Below are 14,504 nucleotides of genomic sequence, written 5' to 3' on the forward strand. Positions count from 1 at the left end.
ACTTGGTGCCTGCAGGAAAAGTCAAGAGCCAAAAGAGCCTCAGTGGCTGTGCTGGAGACCAAGGCTGAAGGAGGGAAATGCAGGGCTGCTGTGGGATGGGGAGGGGGATTTAATTCCAGCAGACACTGCTGAGGGGCTGAGGGACTCCATGGCTTCTCTGTCTGAGTCTTTACTGGAAAGGTCTCTCAGGCCTCTGTGCTCAGGGAAAGCTTCAGGGAGGAGGAGAGCCCATCTTGGCAGGAACCTCCTGCAATGGCAGAGGGACACATGGCAGTGTGTGCCCCTGCAGGGCACTGCCCTGGCCATGGCACAGGCTGGGAGCTGCCTGGCTGGGAGCAGCCCTGTAAGGCAGCTGTGGGTGGGCAGGAGCTGGGCAGGAGGCAGCCGTGTGCCCTGGCAGCAAGGGAGGCCAGGAGCACCCTGGGCTGTGGGACCAGCACAGCAAGGACGTGGCTTATCCTGGTTGCTGTGGTTGAGGAAAGCTGCACAAAGAGCTGTGGAGGTTTTAAATTATATCCTGTTTAATTTTTTACTGTGAGCAATGAAGGGAAACATTCTGTGCCTCTAAATGTGATCAGTTCCTGATTCCCTAAAGAGCACAAACCTGATGAGTTGTGCTTCTACTCCAGTCACACTTGGATCTCCCTCCATACCCAGAGTATGAAGCTCCCTTGTCCCATAGAGTTCTTGGAAAGGATGGATGAAGGACACAGGACAGGCTGTGGGGTTTAGTTGCAGGGCATGGCCAGGGATTTGGGGTGGTTGTGACCCCAGGACAGGACCCAGCATTTGGCCTTGTTGAACCTCATCCAGTTGGCCTGGGCCCATCGATCCAGCCTGTCCAGACCCCTCTGCAGAGACTTTCTGCCCTCCAGCAGATCAACAATCCCACCTAACCTGTTGTCATCTGAACAAATGCTGCAGAACATGCCCAATAAAGTTCCTGTAACCCCAAAATATTTGGAGTAGTGGAGATTTAGCTCTGCACAACAAAGTAATTCATTCACTTTCTCTTTTCCTCCCGCTCTGGATCAAGGGAACTTCTGACTTCAATGTGTGACTCACTTTGTGCAAAGAGCAAAATGGACAGAATTGGGGCAGGGAGGGTTTGGAGGGACCTTTAGATCTGTGCCTGACACATAACATGTTTACCATTGGTCTAAAATTGCCTGCTGTGGAAAGTGGACGTCAGTAATGTGAACTTAAAATACAGCAGAGGAATTTCTTCTATTTTTGAGCTGTGCCTTCCTTTGGTTTTGTTTGCTGACAATACATGAACATCCCTGTGTGTCTCCTGCAGCTCTTTCTCCAAGTACAGCAGGTGGGAGTTGGTGCCAAGGAGCTGAAACCTGCAGGTCCAGCCTTTGGTGGAGGAAGCTCAGATTGCACAAGGCTGCTTTGAGTGCCAGGGATGTGATGAGGGAAATGGTGGGGTGGGGATTAGGGATAAAGTCTGATGGATTGTCAGACAAAAAGGGTCTTGATTTTCATATCTATTCACACTGAATTAGGAGATGCTCTGGGTCAATATCAATAGGGAATTGCTGATAATAATGTATAAACAGGCAAAAATAAACAGGCCACAAAAAAGACATATTTTTGGTTTTTTTTTTGTTTTTAAGTATAAGATAATCACTTTGAATGCATTTCTGAGATCTCTGTAATTGACCACAGATGATTTGAAAATGTAAAAGTAAATTATTCCCAGGGGTTGGTTTTGTTAAAATGCCATCAGTGAAAAGAGACCATGAAGGGAATGAGCAGACAAGGAGACCATCCCTGGTGCTTGGGAACAATATCAATTAGGGTTTGCTGCTCTCAGTGTGTAAACAGGAAAAAGGAAATGGGACAAAAAGTTATATTTCTTCATTTTTTTGTCACTGTAGTGCACTCACTTTGAATACACTTCTGGTATCTGTCTAATGAAGCATAAAAGAATTGAAGCCTTAATATTAAATTATTCCCAAAGGCTTGTCTTGTTACGATGTTTTGAATGTTAATGAGCACTCTGGCACTGAATTCCTGAACTGAAGATTTGAAAACTGAAAAAACCTCTAGAAAAGCAAAATTCATCATCAAACCTTCAAGGTCCTGAGAGTGTCAGCAAGCCCCACTGAGGTCATGACTGAAAAGAGACCCCAGAGGGGAAGAGCAGACAAGAAGACCCTCCCTGGGGCTGGGGAAGCAGCAGCTCAGAGTCAGAAGTTACAGGTGGAAAAGGGACTGTGGAATGTGGCTGTGAAAGTGCCTGATGGACTTTGCCAAGCAGGGCAGCCAAGCCCTGCCACCCATCTCTGGTTCCTCACAGGATGCTCCTGGAGCAGAGTGATGTGGGGTGTGGAATGGGGAGGGCAGGAGAGCAGTAGGACACCTCCACATCTCTATGGAGTGGGTGAGGAGGTGACAAGCCCTGGGGCTGTAAGGAACTGGTGTCTTCTCATAGGCTGTCAAGCCCCAGGAAACTGCCCTGTTGCAGAAAAGCACAGTGAAGAGCCAAAGTGTGTGAGAGCAGGAGAGGGCACAGCAGTGTCCCTTCCACAGCCAGGCCTCCAGGGACACACCTGAAGGAGAAGCAGAGCAGGGTCTGGGCTTTGTCCTTGTTTCCTGGACACCCTGGGCAAGGGGCCCCAGGGCAATTGTCACAGATCACCCCCTGCAAACACCATTCCCAGCACTGGCCTCTCACCCACCACTGACAGGTTGTTTGTCCCTCCATGGGGACACCAAATGAGCAGCTCACAAGGCCATGCTGCAATTGTACAGAGGAGACTTCAGCATGCACAGTGTGTATGTGGGGGAGATGAACCCAAGAGAACACAAAGACCATCAGCTAATCCTGGAGGTGCTGGGAAGGGCTGTGGGACACACAGTGTCTCGAGGTCACTTCACTCTGGGCCCCACATCCCCTGGAAAACCCCCAGGATGCAGCACTGGGATGTGCTTCTGAGCACAGGGCTCCCCCTGTGCCCATCCCTCAGGCCGTGGGGCATCTCAGAGAGGGGCAGAGCAGGTGACACCCCACAGGGCTGAGGTGCCTTCAGCCCCCAGCAGTGGCAGTGAGAGCCCAGGGAGAGACTGTGACTCCTGCAATGATCTCCCCATGGGTGTAAAAGGGAAAGACTCTCTGATCACCCCTGGGTGCATGAGAATCCCACAATCCCAGTTCAGAGGTGGATGCCTTGCTGGACCTTGACATTTCTGGGAGTGACTCCAGGAGCAAACTCCACTGGCCCAGTGAGATCCATCTCAGTGGTCTTGGACAGTTCATTGCAAGTGCTCCTGAACTGCTGCATCACCCTTGCCTGGGATTCTGGGCTGCGCTCTCAAAAGGGCCAGAGCAATCTGAGAGGTTCTGGGGTCCTTGGAAAAGGCAGATGCCAAGCCCATCTTTAAGAAGAGCAAAGTGAGAATGGGGAGAATTACAGGCTGCCCATCAAGGTGCTCTATCACTGCCCTTCCCAGATGGACTGGGGAGAGAGAATAAGTTGGAAAATGACTGGTGGGTTGGGATAAGGCACTTTACTAAATCAAAAGTCAAAGTTTGCACACAAACAAGGAGGAAAATGACAAGATTTATTCTCTACTTCCCATCATCAGTGATGTCTGGCCATGTCCCAGCAAGCCAGGCTTCAGCACACGGAGCAGCTGCTCAGCAGGCAAACATTGGAAACAGTGAATGTCCCCCTTCCTTCTCCTTTCCTCAGCTTTTATATCTGAGCTGATATCCCATGGTCTGGAATATCCCTCTGGTCACTCTGGCTCAGCTGGCCTGGCAGTGTCCCTTCCCAGGACCTTGCCCTCAGTTGGGGAAGGAACGTTGCAGTGCTGGGGTTGTGCCAGCCCTGCTCAGCAGTAGCCAAAATATTGGTGTGTTCTCAGCACCTTTCCAGCTCCCAACACAAAGCCCAGCACTGGGAGGGCTGCTGTGGGGAAATGAGCTCCAGCTCAGCCAGACCAAAAATATTTCCATAATGTTCCATAGTGTTCCAGAATTCCTTTAGTTCTGTGAGGCCCTGCAGTGTCCAGGTGGCATCCTGGTTCCCTGAGGTTCCACAGTGTGATAATGACCCCTTGATTCTATTAAGTTAAAAACTGTCTCAAGACCCCTTTTGTTCCATGAGGCCCTACAAGTCACAATGAACCCTTTGGTTCCGTGAGCTCTGCAGTGTCCCAGGATACCTTTGGTTCCTTCTGGCCCTGCAGTGTCCCGAGGGCCCCTTGTTTCCATGAGTTTCCACAGTGTCCCAGGGTCCCTTTTGTTCCATGGGGCCCTGAAATGTCAAAATTGCCTCTTGGTTCCATAAGTTTCTGTAGTGTTACAATTGCACGATGATTCCATCAGATTCCAAAATATTCCAGGATTCCATTGAATCCATGAGACCCTGCGGAGTCATCATGGCCCCTTGATTCCATGAATTTCTGCAGTGTCCCAGGGTTCATTGGAGTCCATGAGGCCCTGGAGTGTCACAATGATCCCTGGATTCCATGAGGCTCCACAATGGGCTTCTGTTTCCTTGAGGTCCTGCAGGGTCACAATGGAACTATGATTCCATGAGGTTCCCAAGTGTCAGAATGGCCCCTTGGTTCCAAGGCTTTCCACAGTGTCCCAGGGTCCCTTTGGTTCCTGAGAGAAGATTGCTGGGGGTGAAATGAGGAGTATCAAGTTATCCTCACAGAAGTTGCAATGGTACACAAATTATAGGTAAAGGTCCATCAGGAGTGTTTGCACAGTCAGTGTTTCAACACCCTCAGCATTACCTGAACTTGGTTTTATCTCACCAAAATCTTTCCTCTCTGTTGGCCAAGCCCCCCTTCCCTCCCCCAAATATCCCATCCCTTTTGTCCCAGTTCCTCCTGACCTTCCCAAATCCTTCAGCTGGATGGGCTCAGCTTTGTGACACCCTTCACGACCCCTGAGCATCTGCCTGCCCAGCTTGGCCAGTCAGTTCTGGGAACACACCTGACAGCCCAGCCCCCAAGGGCACAGGATGTTCTGCTGTGCTGGAGAGGACCCTCCTCAGCCTGGCCAGCAGTGCTGCAGGGGGGGATTCCCTGCCCCTCCCCAGCTGGTCCTTCCTGCCCAGCAGCTCCTGTTCCAGAAGGGCTCACAGACACTCTGGGGGACATTTCACACTTGGGTCCTTGAGCTGCCCTGGGGCATCTCTGGGGCAGTGGCCAACTCTGTAACTGCTCTGGGAAGTCATGGCCTGAAGCCAGGAGTGTGGGTTTTAGGAGGTAGTTGAAACCTCTGCAGACAAGAAATCCTGGTAATTGTTGAAGACTTCATGGCCTATCTTACGATGTGTTGTTTATTTATTTTTAATTTCATGAATCTTTTTCATAATTTTCTTTTTACTGACAACACCACACACTTGTTCTATTAATCTGATTCACTCACTGTTTATGTGAAAATATTTGTGCAGCTATTTATCAGAGTACATTTCCTACCAGTGTTTTGAATGCAGAAACATTCCTCAGAGGAGCTACTGAACTTCTTTGGGATGGTTTCATATCCCTAATTTTGCCTCTTCTCTTCTTCCTCTCCCAATTTGCCTTCCATGATCTCTCCAAGCTGTGTGTGCTTGGGAATGTTTTCACAGTCCTGAGCTCTGGGCCATGTCCAAGGGGACAAATGCACCTTCTGGAGAACACTGTCACTCCTGCTCACAGAGCCTCTCTGACTGCACAGGGGAGATTCCCCCAGGCTGTTTCCTGGTGTGGGAAGAAAGGGACATAAAGGCAGTGGAGAGGGATGGAGGAGTCATGGACATTTGCAATGGGCATGCTCAAGGATGGTGAGATAAATGTCCCTGGGACAGGGAGGTTGTTCCTGCAGTCACACCCAGAAATGTCAGGGCTCTGACAGGTGCCCACACCTGAGCTGGGCTTATGCCCTGCTCACACCCCCAGGGCTGTTCAGAGACACGAGTCCTTCCCTTGCACACACACAGACAGTTTCTGGCAGCAGGTGCAGTGTCTCCCTGGGCTCCTGCTGCCACTGCCCGGGGCTGGAGGCACCTCAGCCCTGCAGAGCCCCCACCCTGCACACTCACACACTTCAGCTCAGCACTGGAGTTTCCCTCTCCCTGGCATGGCCCAGTCCAGCCCCTCCCTGGTCCCACCAATCCACATGCCCCAGCCCCAGCCCCAGAGAGCAGCACAGTCATGTCTGGCCCTGCAGCAAGAAATGGAGGAAATGGAGGTCAGGAACAGTGACCTTGTCTGTGGAATGCTCAGGAGATCTTCAGGTCGGGCATCTCCTACAGCCACAGGGACAGGGCAGACTCTTTCCATGGCTCCTCTGCACACACAGCCTGTCCTGCTCTTCTCCTGGCACATCCCATCTCCCCACGGAGCCTTTCCCCAGGGAAACACGTCTGTGCTGGCCTGACCAGCCATTCCTGCAGCCCCTCCCCGTTCTCCCCACAGCCCCCGAGCTGGGGATGCTGCTCTGCAGGGCATGGGGGCTGTGGTGCCTGGGGCCATGTGGGGACTCTGCTGGGCTGTGCTGGTCAGGCTGGGAGGCAGAGCCAGCTGATGGTGGTCCCTGCCACTGACCCCCTGCCACACAAGCTCTTGTGTGGCCATGGAGGGTGCTCAGAGGGGCCCTGCCTTGTTCCAATGTAGGGAGATGGGTCTGGGGGCTGCGCTGGATCCAGACCATGAATGCTTATGGAAAGTAAAATGAATCCCAAGACTCCTTTCCCTCAACCTGCTGTATTCCCTGGGGTTGCAGGGCTCTTTTTTTTCAATTCACACTCAGATGTAGAATATTATCTCTGGGTGACTCCGAGCTGGACAGGCCTGTTCTCCTTGGTCTCTATTCACTGTCAGCTCCTGCTCACACTGTTGCTGCAGGTCTTGTGTTCTCCTGGCAGCTCCAAAGTGTCTTAAGCAAATCACTTTCCTGCCATCAGCCCTGTCACAATCTGTTGAGCCCCAGGAAGGTTAATCTCATCTGCATGGTCTCTGGCCACCAACAAGTAAAACCTGAACCAGAACTAAGTCCTTTGAAAGTCACACTGGGAACCTGATCTCATCACATTGAGCCATGGGCAGACAAAGCAGCACAAGGAACCTCTTGAATGTCTCTTCCTTAGGCATGTTCTTAAGAGCAACTTCGGAGGAAGCCCAAAGCCTTCCTGTCCTGCCCTCAGGAGATGCCCTTTCCTGATGGAGCTGCTGTTGTGCAGCCCAGCTGTGTCCCAGCAGTGCCCATGGCCTGTCCCTGGCTGTGAGCCCAGGATGGACATACAGCAGGATGTGACCAAGCTGGCAGAGGACCAAGGACTTGGACCAACACAAGGCCTTAGGAGAGTGTGGAAGCAGAAAGGGCAGCTCTGAACAGTCCCCTCCTCTCTGTAAACATGCACTTTCCTGCAGTAAGCTGTCCTTTCTGAATGCCTAAGAAGAAGGATCAAACAAGTCACTGCACTGTCCTTTATTTTGTGTAACTGCTCAAGTGGAACAAATCCTCACTTAGACAATCTCTGGGTCAAACTCCAAAGAAACATACTAGATTATAATGGAGGTTAATTAAAAATTTAATTTTGCACATACTTATCACATGACCGCCACCAAAATACTGAGAAACCAGAATGGGGATGTAATGAGTTCCAGTCCGAATGCTATGCAGACAGCAACAGAAACAACAGTTTTATGTTTCTGGAGAGTATCAAGTCATAATTTTCCTCACAGCATCCTTGAGCTCCTGGTTCCTCAGGCTGTAGATGAGGGGGTTCAGTGTTGGAGGCACCACCAAGTACAGAACTGACACCACATCCAGAGATGGAGAGGACATGGAGGGAGACTTCAGGTGGGCAAACGCATCAGTGCTGATAAACAGGGAGACCACGGCTCAGAGAATGCAAACAATGCAGGCTCTCTGTGCTGAGTTACTGCTGCCACCAAGGGGCTGTTTGGGTGTTGAATTCTGCTAAAACCAGCCTGGTTCACCAAACTGCAAATGCCCATCCTGCTTTTTGAAGCACCATTGGACAGAGAAGCTGCTCACTGGCCTGGAAACATGTGACTACCAATCCCTGACAGTGTAACTATAAAAGCTCAGTCCAACTTCCATATGGCAGATCCTTCCACAGTGTCTTCGTTTCAGCTGGCAAAACGCCACCTGTCCAGGACAGAGTGAAGAGGGTTCCTCCTCCCCCCAACCAGCCAAGGGAAAAAGAAGAGGGAGAGGAAAAAAAACCCTCAAAACCAGGTTTATGCTAAAACTAACTACATGTATTTGTACAGAAAAGAGAAAGTTAGGAGAAAACTACAATATAACACACACTTACACAAGTTATGTGTGGTATAACAAGACATAACTTCCCACTCCCCAGTAATACAAAGTGTATTACTCTAAATCTATAAGCACTCTAAAAGACACCCTGCAAGAAAGAGAAAGAATAACAACAAAATATTTCAACTTCCCTGATCTCAAACAAAATGCAAGCAGAGGAAACAGGAGCAGGGCCCAGCATAGTAGAGGAGCTGCCAGACATCCTCCTCTTAGTGCAGCCATGATGGAACTAACCAAGCCACTCCCACACACTGGGTTTTACACCCTTTGAGATGATGTAGTATGGTATGGAATACAATATCATTGGCTAGAAGAAGTCAGCTGTTAGCTAGCTCAGCCCAGCTCAAATCAGCTGACAATCCCAGGCCTAGCTGATCTTTAACACCTAAATTTAGGCCCATCTGGCCAAACCCATAAAAGGGGGGAAAAGGGGGATTGGAAGCACATGTTGATCCCTGCTCTATTTGTACACAAATGGGAGTTGGGGGAGGAGAGACAAAGTGATTTCTCTCTGTGTTGTCGATTTGCACTCTTGATAGTGTTGTTTTTGCTTCTAGTATTTCTTGCCAGTAAAATGATTTTTTCACTTACATGTCCTTGTGTTTTGTCTTCTTGTATTGATGGTGAGTAAAAGGGGAGTGAGTTCATTTTATTGGAGTTCCCATTCCAATATTGGTCTTTAAGCCAAGACAGGTTGCTCAAGGGCTCCCTGAAATTGGTATCATACACTAAGGATTTGAAAATGCAGTTTGTCCCATTGGACAGAGAGGTAATAAAAATGTTCTGTATTGCTGGTCAAGGGCTGATCACTGATGGGTCTCACCAGGAAGTTGCTCCCAAGAAGACTTTGTACCATGGATTTGACTTGACACCCTTCGTACAGTCAAATTCCCACCCACCACATGTTCCATTTCTTCAGACCAGCTGTCACCAATCTGGACATAAGGAGACCACAGGAGACCATGTCTAAGGCCTTCCTAAAGTCTGGGCACACAACATCCCCTTCTTTTCCATTCCACATGGGTTCTGCAATCCTTCCCTTGTCCTTCCCATGCCTGAAGATGGCTACAGGAGAACTTGTCATGTTCCCTTCAGTGCTGAGTCTGACCAGTCTGGAACTCTCCCAATCCTCCCTCCTGCCCCGTTTGCAAACTGCTGTCATGTCTGCCTTTCCCAAGTCCCTGAGAATCTCTGGGATGGCTCTGGCCTTTCCCAAGGGGTTGAGAGAGGTCTCACAATGACCCTGCCCAGCCTGCTCAATATCCCTGGCTCCAAAGGCCTTTTCCATATCCCACAGTTCCAGTTTAGTGCCCACAACACAACACAGGCCTGTCCAGCTCCCTGGGGTCATTCAGAAGCGAGGCAGGAGGGATTTCTTCCTACAGACCCACCACTCCAATGGTCTCTCTGTGCACTCCATGGCTGTCCTGAGCATTTTCCCTGGTGCCTCCCTGCCCTGAATGTTTCTGGCCACCAGGTTGTAGGTGAGGGGGGTGAGCAGGTGCATGAGGATGATGTAGAGCAAGGGCTGTGTGAAACTATCCCAGGAGGGCTGTGCTGGGCAAGGATGGGGATGCTGCAGAAAACAGTGGCCCTGGTGAGGTGAGAGGGGCAGGTGGAGAGACCTTGTGGCTGCCTGTGCTGGGCAGGAGCTGCCCCAGGATGGCAGCTCTGAAGCACACACAGGATGCTCCTGTAAATGGAAAAGGAAGACTGGAGCTAAAAATCAGGCTGGGAAAGCAGAGCAAGAGTGTCATGGTGTCACTGCAGGAGAGTTCCAGCACCTCGACCAGGCCACAGAAGACGTGATGCAGAAAGTCAGGGCCACAAACAGTGTGTGGGACAAAAAGGATACCATGACTGTAGATGACAGAACTCCCTCGAGCCAGGGTGCAACTCTGCTGGAGACAACCCTTCCAGTCCATGAGTCTTGCAGACAGCAGGGCTGGCAAACAGCCCAGTGCTGGTCATGGGATGTGGCCACCAGCTGGAAACACTCTGTACGTGCCAAAGGTACAGGAAATGGCAGGGACAGTGCTGGGAGAAGAGACTGTGCTGTCCCCAGCCAGGGGACACTCAGAGTAGTGGAACTGTGACAGGTTTGAAAGTTTTCCTCTTGCAGCCTCATGATGAGGCTGTTCCCAACAGAGTCATGGGGCAGGTCATGAGGGAGACAACAAGATTTTCTGAAGGTTGTGGAGAGTCCTCATTTCAAAGAGTAAAAACTCCATGGATGATGTCTGAATTTCCTAGTCCATTTTATCAATGAAAATATTTATTCTTCCCTTTACCTTCTTTATCTCCTTTAATCTTCATGTCCCCTCTGCCCTGCTTGGACACCTGTGACTGAGAGCATTTGTTTCTCTGTTGGGTGCTCACTGAAGCTGTGCAGGCAGCTCAGAGGGGTGACCCATGGAGGTGTGTGTGCCTCTGGCTGCATCCCACTGCCCAGCTGTGCTCTGTGCCCTGGGAAAGGGCAGGAATGCTGCCTGCTGGAGGGCAAAGCTGCTCCTGCCTGCAGAGCCCTTTCTGCCTGCACAGGGGAAATGCTGCCCAGCCAGGCTGCTTTGCTGCTGTGCAGGGAAAGGGACAGGCCAGAAGGGAGGGCAGGGAGACAGAACAGACAGGGACATGTCCAGTGTATTTGAGGAGGCAAGTGGGAGAAATCTTATTGGGATAGAGTGGGTTATTCTTGAAGCCACACCCAGGAACGTCAGGGCTCTGGCAGGTGTCCACACCTGAGCTGGGCTCATGACCTGCTCACACTCCCAGGGCTGTTCAGAGACATGAGTCCTTCTCTTGCACACACACAGACAGTTCCTGGCAGCAGGTGCAGTGTCTCCCTGGGCTCCTGCAGCCACTGCCAGGGGCTGGAGGCACCTCAGCCCTGTGGGGTGTCACCTGCTCTGCCCCTCTCTGAGATGCCTCATGGCCCAAGGGAATGACACGGGGAACTCTGTGCTCAGAAGCACATCCCAGGGCTGCATCCAGGGGGTTTCCCAGGGCACATGAGTCTAAAATGGAAGTGACATCAGGACACTGCCTGTCCCATTAGATTTATGGCACCCCAGGAACAGCTGATGGTGTTTGTGCTCACTCAAGTTCATGTTCCCACACAGACATGATATACCTGCTGAAGTCCCCTCTGTATGGAGCAAAATGAACTTCTGACCTGATCCCTTGATGCCTCTCTGTAGAGAGATAAATGTCCTGTTGCAGGTGGGGTGAGAGGGCAGTGCCAGGAATTGTGTTCTCAGGGGCTGGTCTGTGAGAATTGCTCTGGGTCACCTTCCCAGGCTGTCCATGGAACAAAGACACAGCCCAGACCCTGCTCTGCTGGTGCTTCAGACCCATCCCAGGAAATCTGGCTGTGCAAGGAAACTGCTTTGTGCCCCCACCCTGCACACTCACATTCTGCAACTGGGCACTGGGATTTATGTTACCAGGACACTTCCTTGAGCACATTCCTATTGGCAACTTTGGAGAAAGCTGAAAGCCTTCCTGCCCTGCCCTCAGGAGATGCCCTTCCCTGATGGAGCTGCTGTTGTGCAGCCCAGCTGTGTCCCAGCAGTGCCCATGGCCTGTCCCTGCCTGTGAGCCCAGGACGGACATGCAGCAGGATGTGACCAAGTTGCAAGAGCACTAAGGCCTTATAGCAACAGTAGGGTTGGAAGAAGAGTGTGGAAGTGGAAAAGGAGCAGATATAAAAAGACAAAGTGCTGCTGCTCCCTGGCAATGCTGCTGCGCTGTGATAGTCTTACTCTCTCCCTCTGCACACAGGCACTGCCACTGGCCTTCCTGTGGCCACAAAAGAAGGAACTTGAACAAACAAACTGCACCAATATCTTTTATTTGCTTTAAATATTAAAATGATCATTCTCTCATTTACACCAATTCCAAATAAAACACAAAAGATTAAGGATTAAAGAAAAACTGAGGATCAAAAATAAAGTTTAGTTGCACACAAATTAAGAAGAAAAAAGAAAAAATAAGCACCATAATCATCACCCAAAACCTGAGACAGATGTTTGGACAGGTAATGAGTTTCTTTATGAGTGATTTGCACATGAAAACAGGCAGGTATTTACTTTAAAAATGCATCAATTCATTATTTTCCTCACAGCATCCTTGAGTTCCTTATTTCTCAGGCTGTAGATGAAGGGGTTCAGTGCTGGAGGAACCACTGAGTACAGAACTGAGAATGCCAGGTCCAGAGATGGGGAGGAGATCGTGGGAGGCTTAAGGTAGGCAAAAAATGATGTGCTGATAAAGAGGGAGACCACGGCCAGGTGAGGGAGGCACGTGGAAAAGGCTTTGTGCCGTCCCTGCTCAGGGGGGATCCTCAGCACAGCCCTGAAGATCTGCACATAGGAGAAAACTATGAAAATGAAACAGCCAAACAGTAAACAGACACTAACCAAAATGAGCCCAACTTCCCTGAAGTAGGAGTGTGAGCAGGAGAGCTTGAGGATCTGAGGGATTTCACAGAAGAACTGGCCTAGAGCATTGCCCTGGCACAGGGGCAGGGAAAATGTATTGGCTGTGTGCAGCAGAGCATTGAGAAAGCCACTGGCCCAGGCAGCTGCTGCCATGTGGGCACAAGCTCTGCTGCCCAGGAGGGTCCCGTAGTGCAGGGGTTTGCAGATGGCAACGTAGCGGTCGTAGCACATGATGGTGAGGAGGGAAAACTCTGTTGAGATGAAGAAGACAAAGAAAAAGACCTGTGCAGCACATCCCATGTAGGAGATGGTTGTGGTGTCCCAGAGGGAGTTGTGCATGGCTTTGGGGACAGTGGTGTAGATCCAGCCCAGGTCTGTGAGGGACAGGTTGAGCAGGAAGAAGTGCATGGGGGTGTGCAGGTGGTGGTCGCAGGCTACGGCGCTGATGATGAGGCCGTTGCCCAGGAGGGCAGCCAGGGAGATGCCCAGGAAGAGCCACAAGTGCAGGAGCTGCAGCTGCCGCGTGTCTGCCAATGGCAGGAGGAGGAAGTGGCTGATGGAGCTGCTGTTGGACATTTTGTTCCTCAGAATATTTTGGTCTGTTGAGGAGGAAAAGACAGGAATTATTTAGGCCAGATTTCTACAAGGAAAACACTGCACATGTCACAGCCACTCCACTCTCAGGCTCTCTCCCCACAGTCAGACTTCCCTGCAGCTCCTTCCCCTGAGCTCTGGGGTTTGCTGCATAAGGGGCCCACTGGAACCAGTAACTCTGTGATGGGCTCCTGAGGAGTCCTTCTTGTTTATCAGTGAGAGGGAACTCGAAACACAGGGTGACCTCTAAATGTACTCACAGAATCACAGAATATTCTGACCTGGAAAGGACCCTCAAGGATCATGGAGTCCAACCCTTAGCCCTGCAGAGAATCATTCCCAAGAATTACACCATGTCCCTGAGAGCTTTCTACAAGTGCATCCTGAGCTCTGTCAGCCTTGGTGCTGTGACCACTGCCCTGGGCAGCCTCTTCAAGTGCCCAATCAGTTTCTGGGAGAAGAACCTTTTTCTAATATCCAATCTTAACTTCCCTTGGAATGTTCGGTCATTCCCTCGGGTTTTGTCACTGGCCAGTGACAGAGAAGAGATCAGTATCTCTCCTTCCTTCTTCTCCTCACTGGTGATACTTCAAAGAGCTTCTCAGCATGGCTGTTTGCACTTTGCCAGCTGAAGAACTGAGCTGAGGGAATTACTTCTATTTGTTCACCCAGTTGCACCTGCCATAGTTAGTAATGGTTGTGGATGCTTGAAATCACTGACAATCTATTTGCTCTGTAGGTCAAGTCTTGTGCATCCTGAGAGGCAAAGGGACAGTCCCTTAGTGGAGACAGAAGAGCTGTTCTGTCCATCAGTGCTGTTCTCACCTGCCCTGTGCTGGCAGCTTGGAGCTGGATGAGCATCACACACAACTGTTCCCCCAGAACAAAACTGCACACGGCTGAGAGCAGAGGAACCCAGAAATCTGGGTCCAAAGAGCAGAAAGACAAACTCCTCACCTTTTTCATCTCTCTCCTCCCAGACAGAGACACAGAGAAATCATTGCAGATGCCCAGAGCATTTCCATGGATTTAGCACTGAGGTGATTTCTCCATGGAGTTCCTAGACAGTACAGAGATACTGTGGGAGAGCTGTGCCCCTTTGGAGGGCATCCTGCAACCCTGCAGAAGACCCCAGGAAAGAGATGGATTTCCTGAAGTTGCCTGGAAAG

At 50.6% G+C, this 14,504-nt stretch overlaps 3 protein-coding genes across 3 annotated transcripts in view; 1 reads left to right on the top strand and 2 right to left on the bottom strand.

The window, feature by feature from the left end:
• Window positions 1-14,504, bottom strand: part of LOC139673818 (zinc finger protein 850-like) — a 190,382-nt gene that overhangs the window by 89,789 nt on the left and 86,089 nt on the right. The window lies entirely within an intron of this gene.
• Window positions 1-14,504, top strand: part of LOC139673814 (zinc finger protein 850-like) — a 701,437-nt gene that overhangs the window by 57,127 nt on the left and 629,806 nt on the right. The gene's annotated exons all lie outside the window — the stretch shown is intronic.
• Window positions 12,403-14,378, bottom strand: LOC139673889 (olfactory receptor 14J1-like). Its single transcript, XM_071559823.1, has 2 exons — window positions 14,293-14,378; window positions 12,403-13,340 (listed from the first exon to the last, which is right to left on the bottom strand). The coding sequence occupies exon 2, from the start codon at window positions 13,315-13,317 to the stop codon at window positions 12,403-12,405; it is 915 nt and encodes a 304-aa protein (XP_071415924.1). The 5' UTR covers window positions 13,318-13,340; window positions 14,293-14,378.

The sequence above is a fragment of the Pithys albifrons genome, chromosome 7 (genome assembly GCF_047495875.1).
Source record: "Pithys albifrons albifrons isolate INPA30051 chromosome 7, PitAlb_v1, whole genome shotgun sequence".
NCBI lineage: Eukaryota > Metazoa > Chordata > Aves > Passeriformes > Thamnophilidae > Pithys > Pithys albifrons.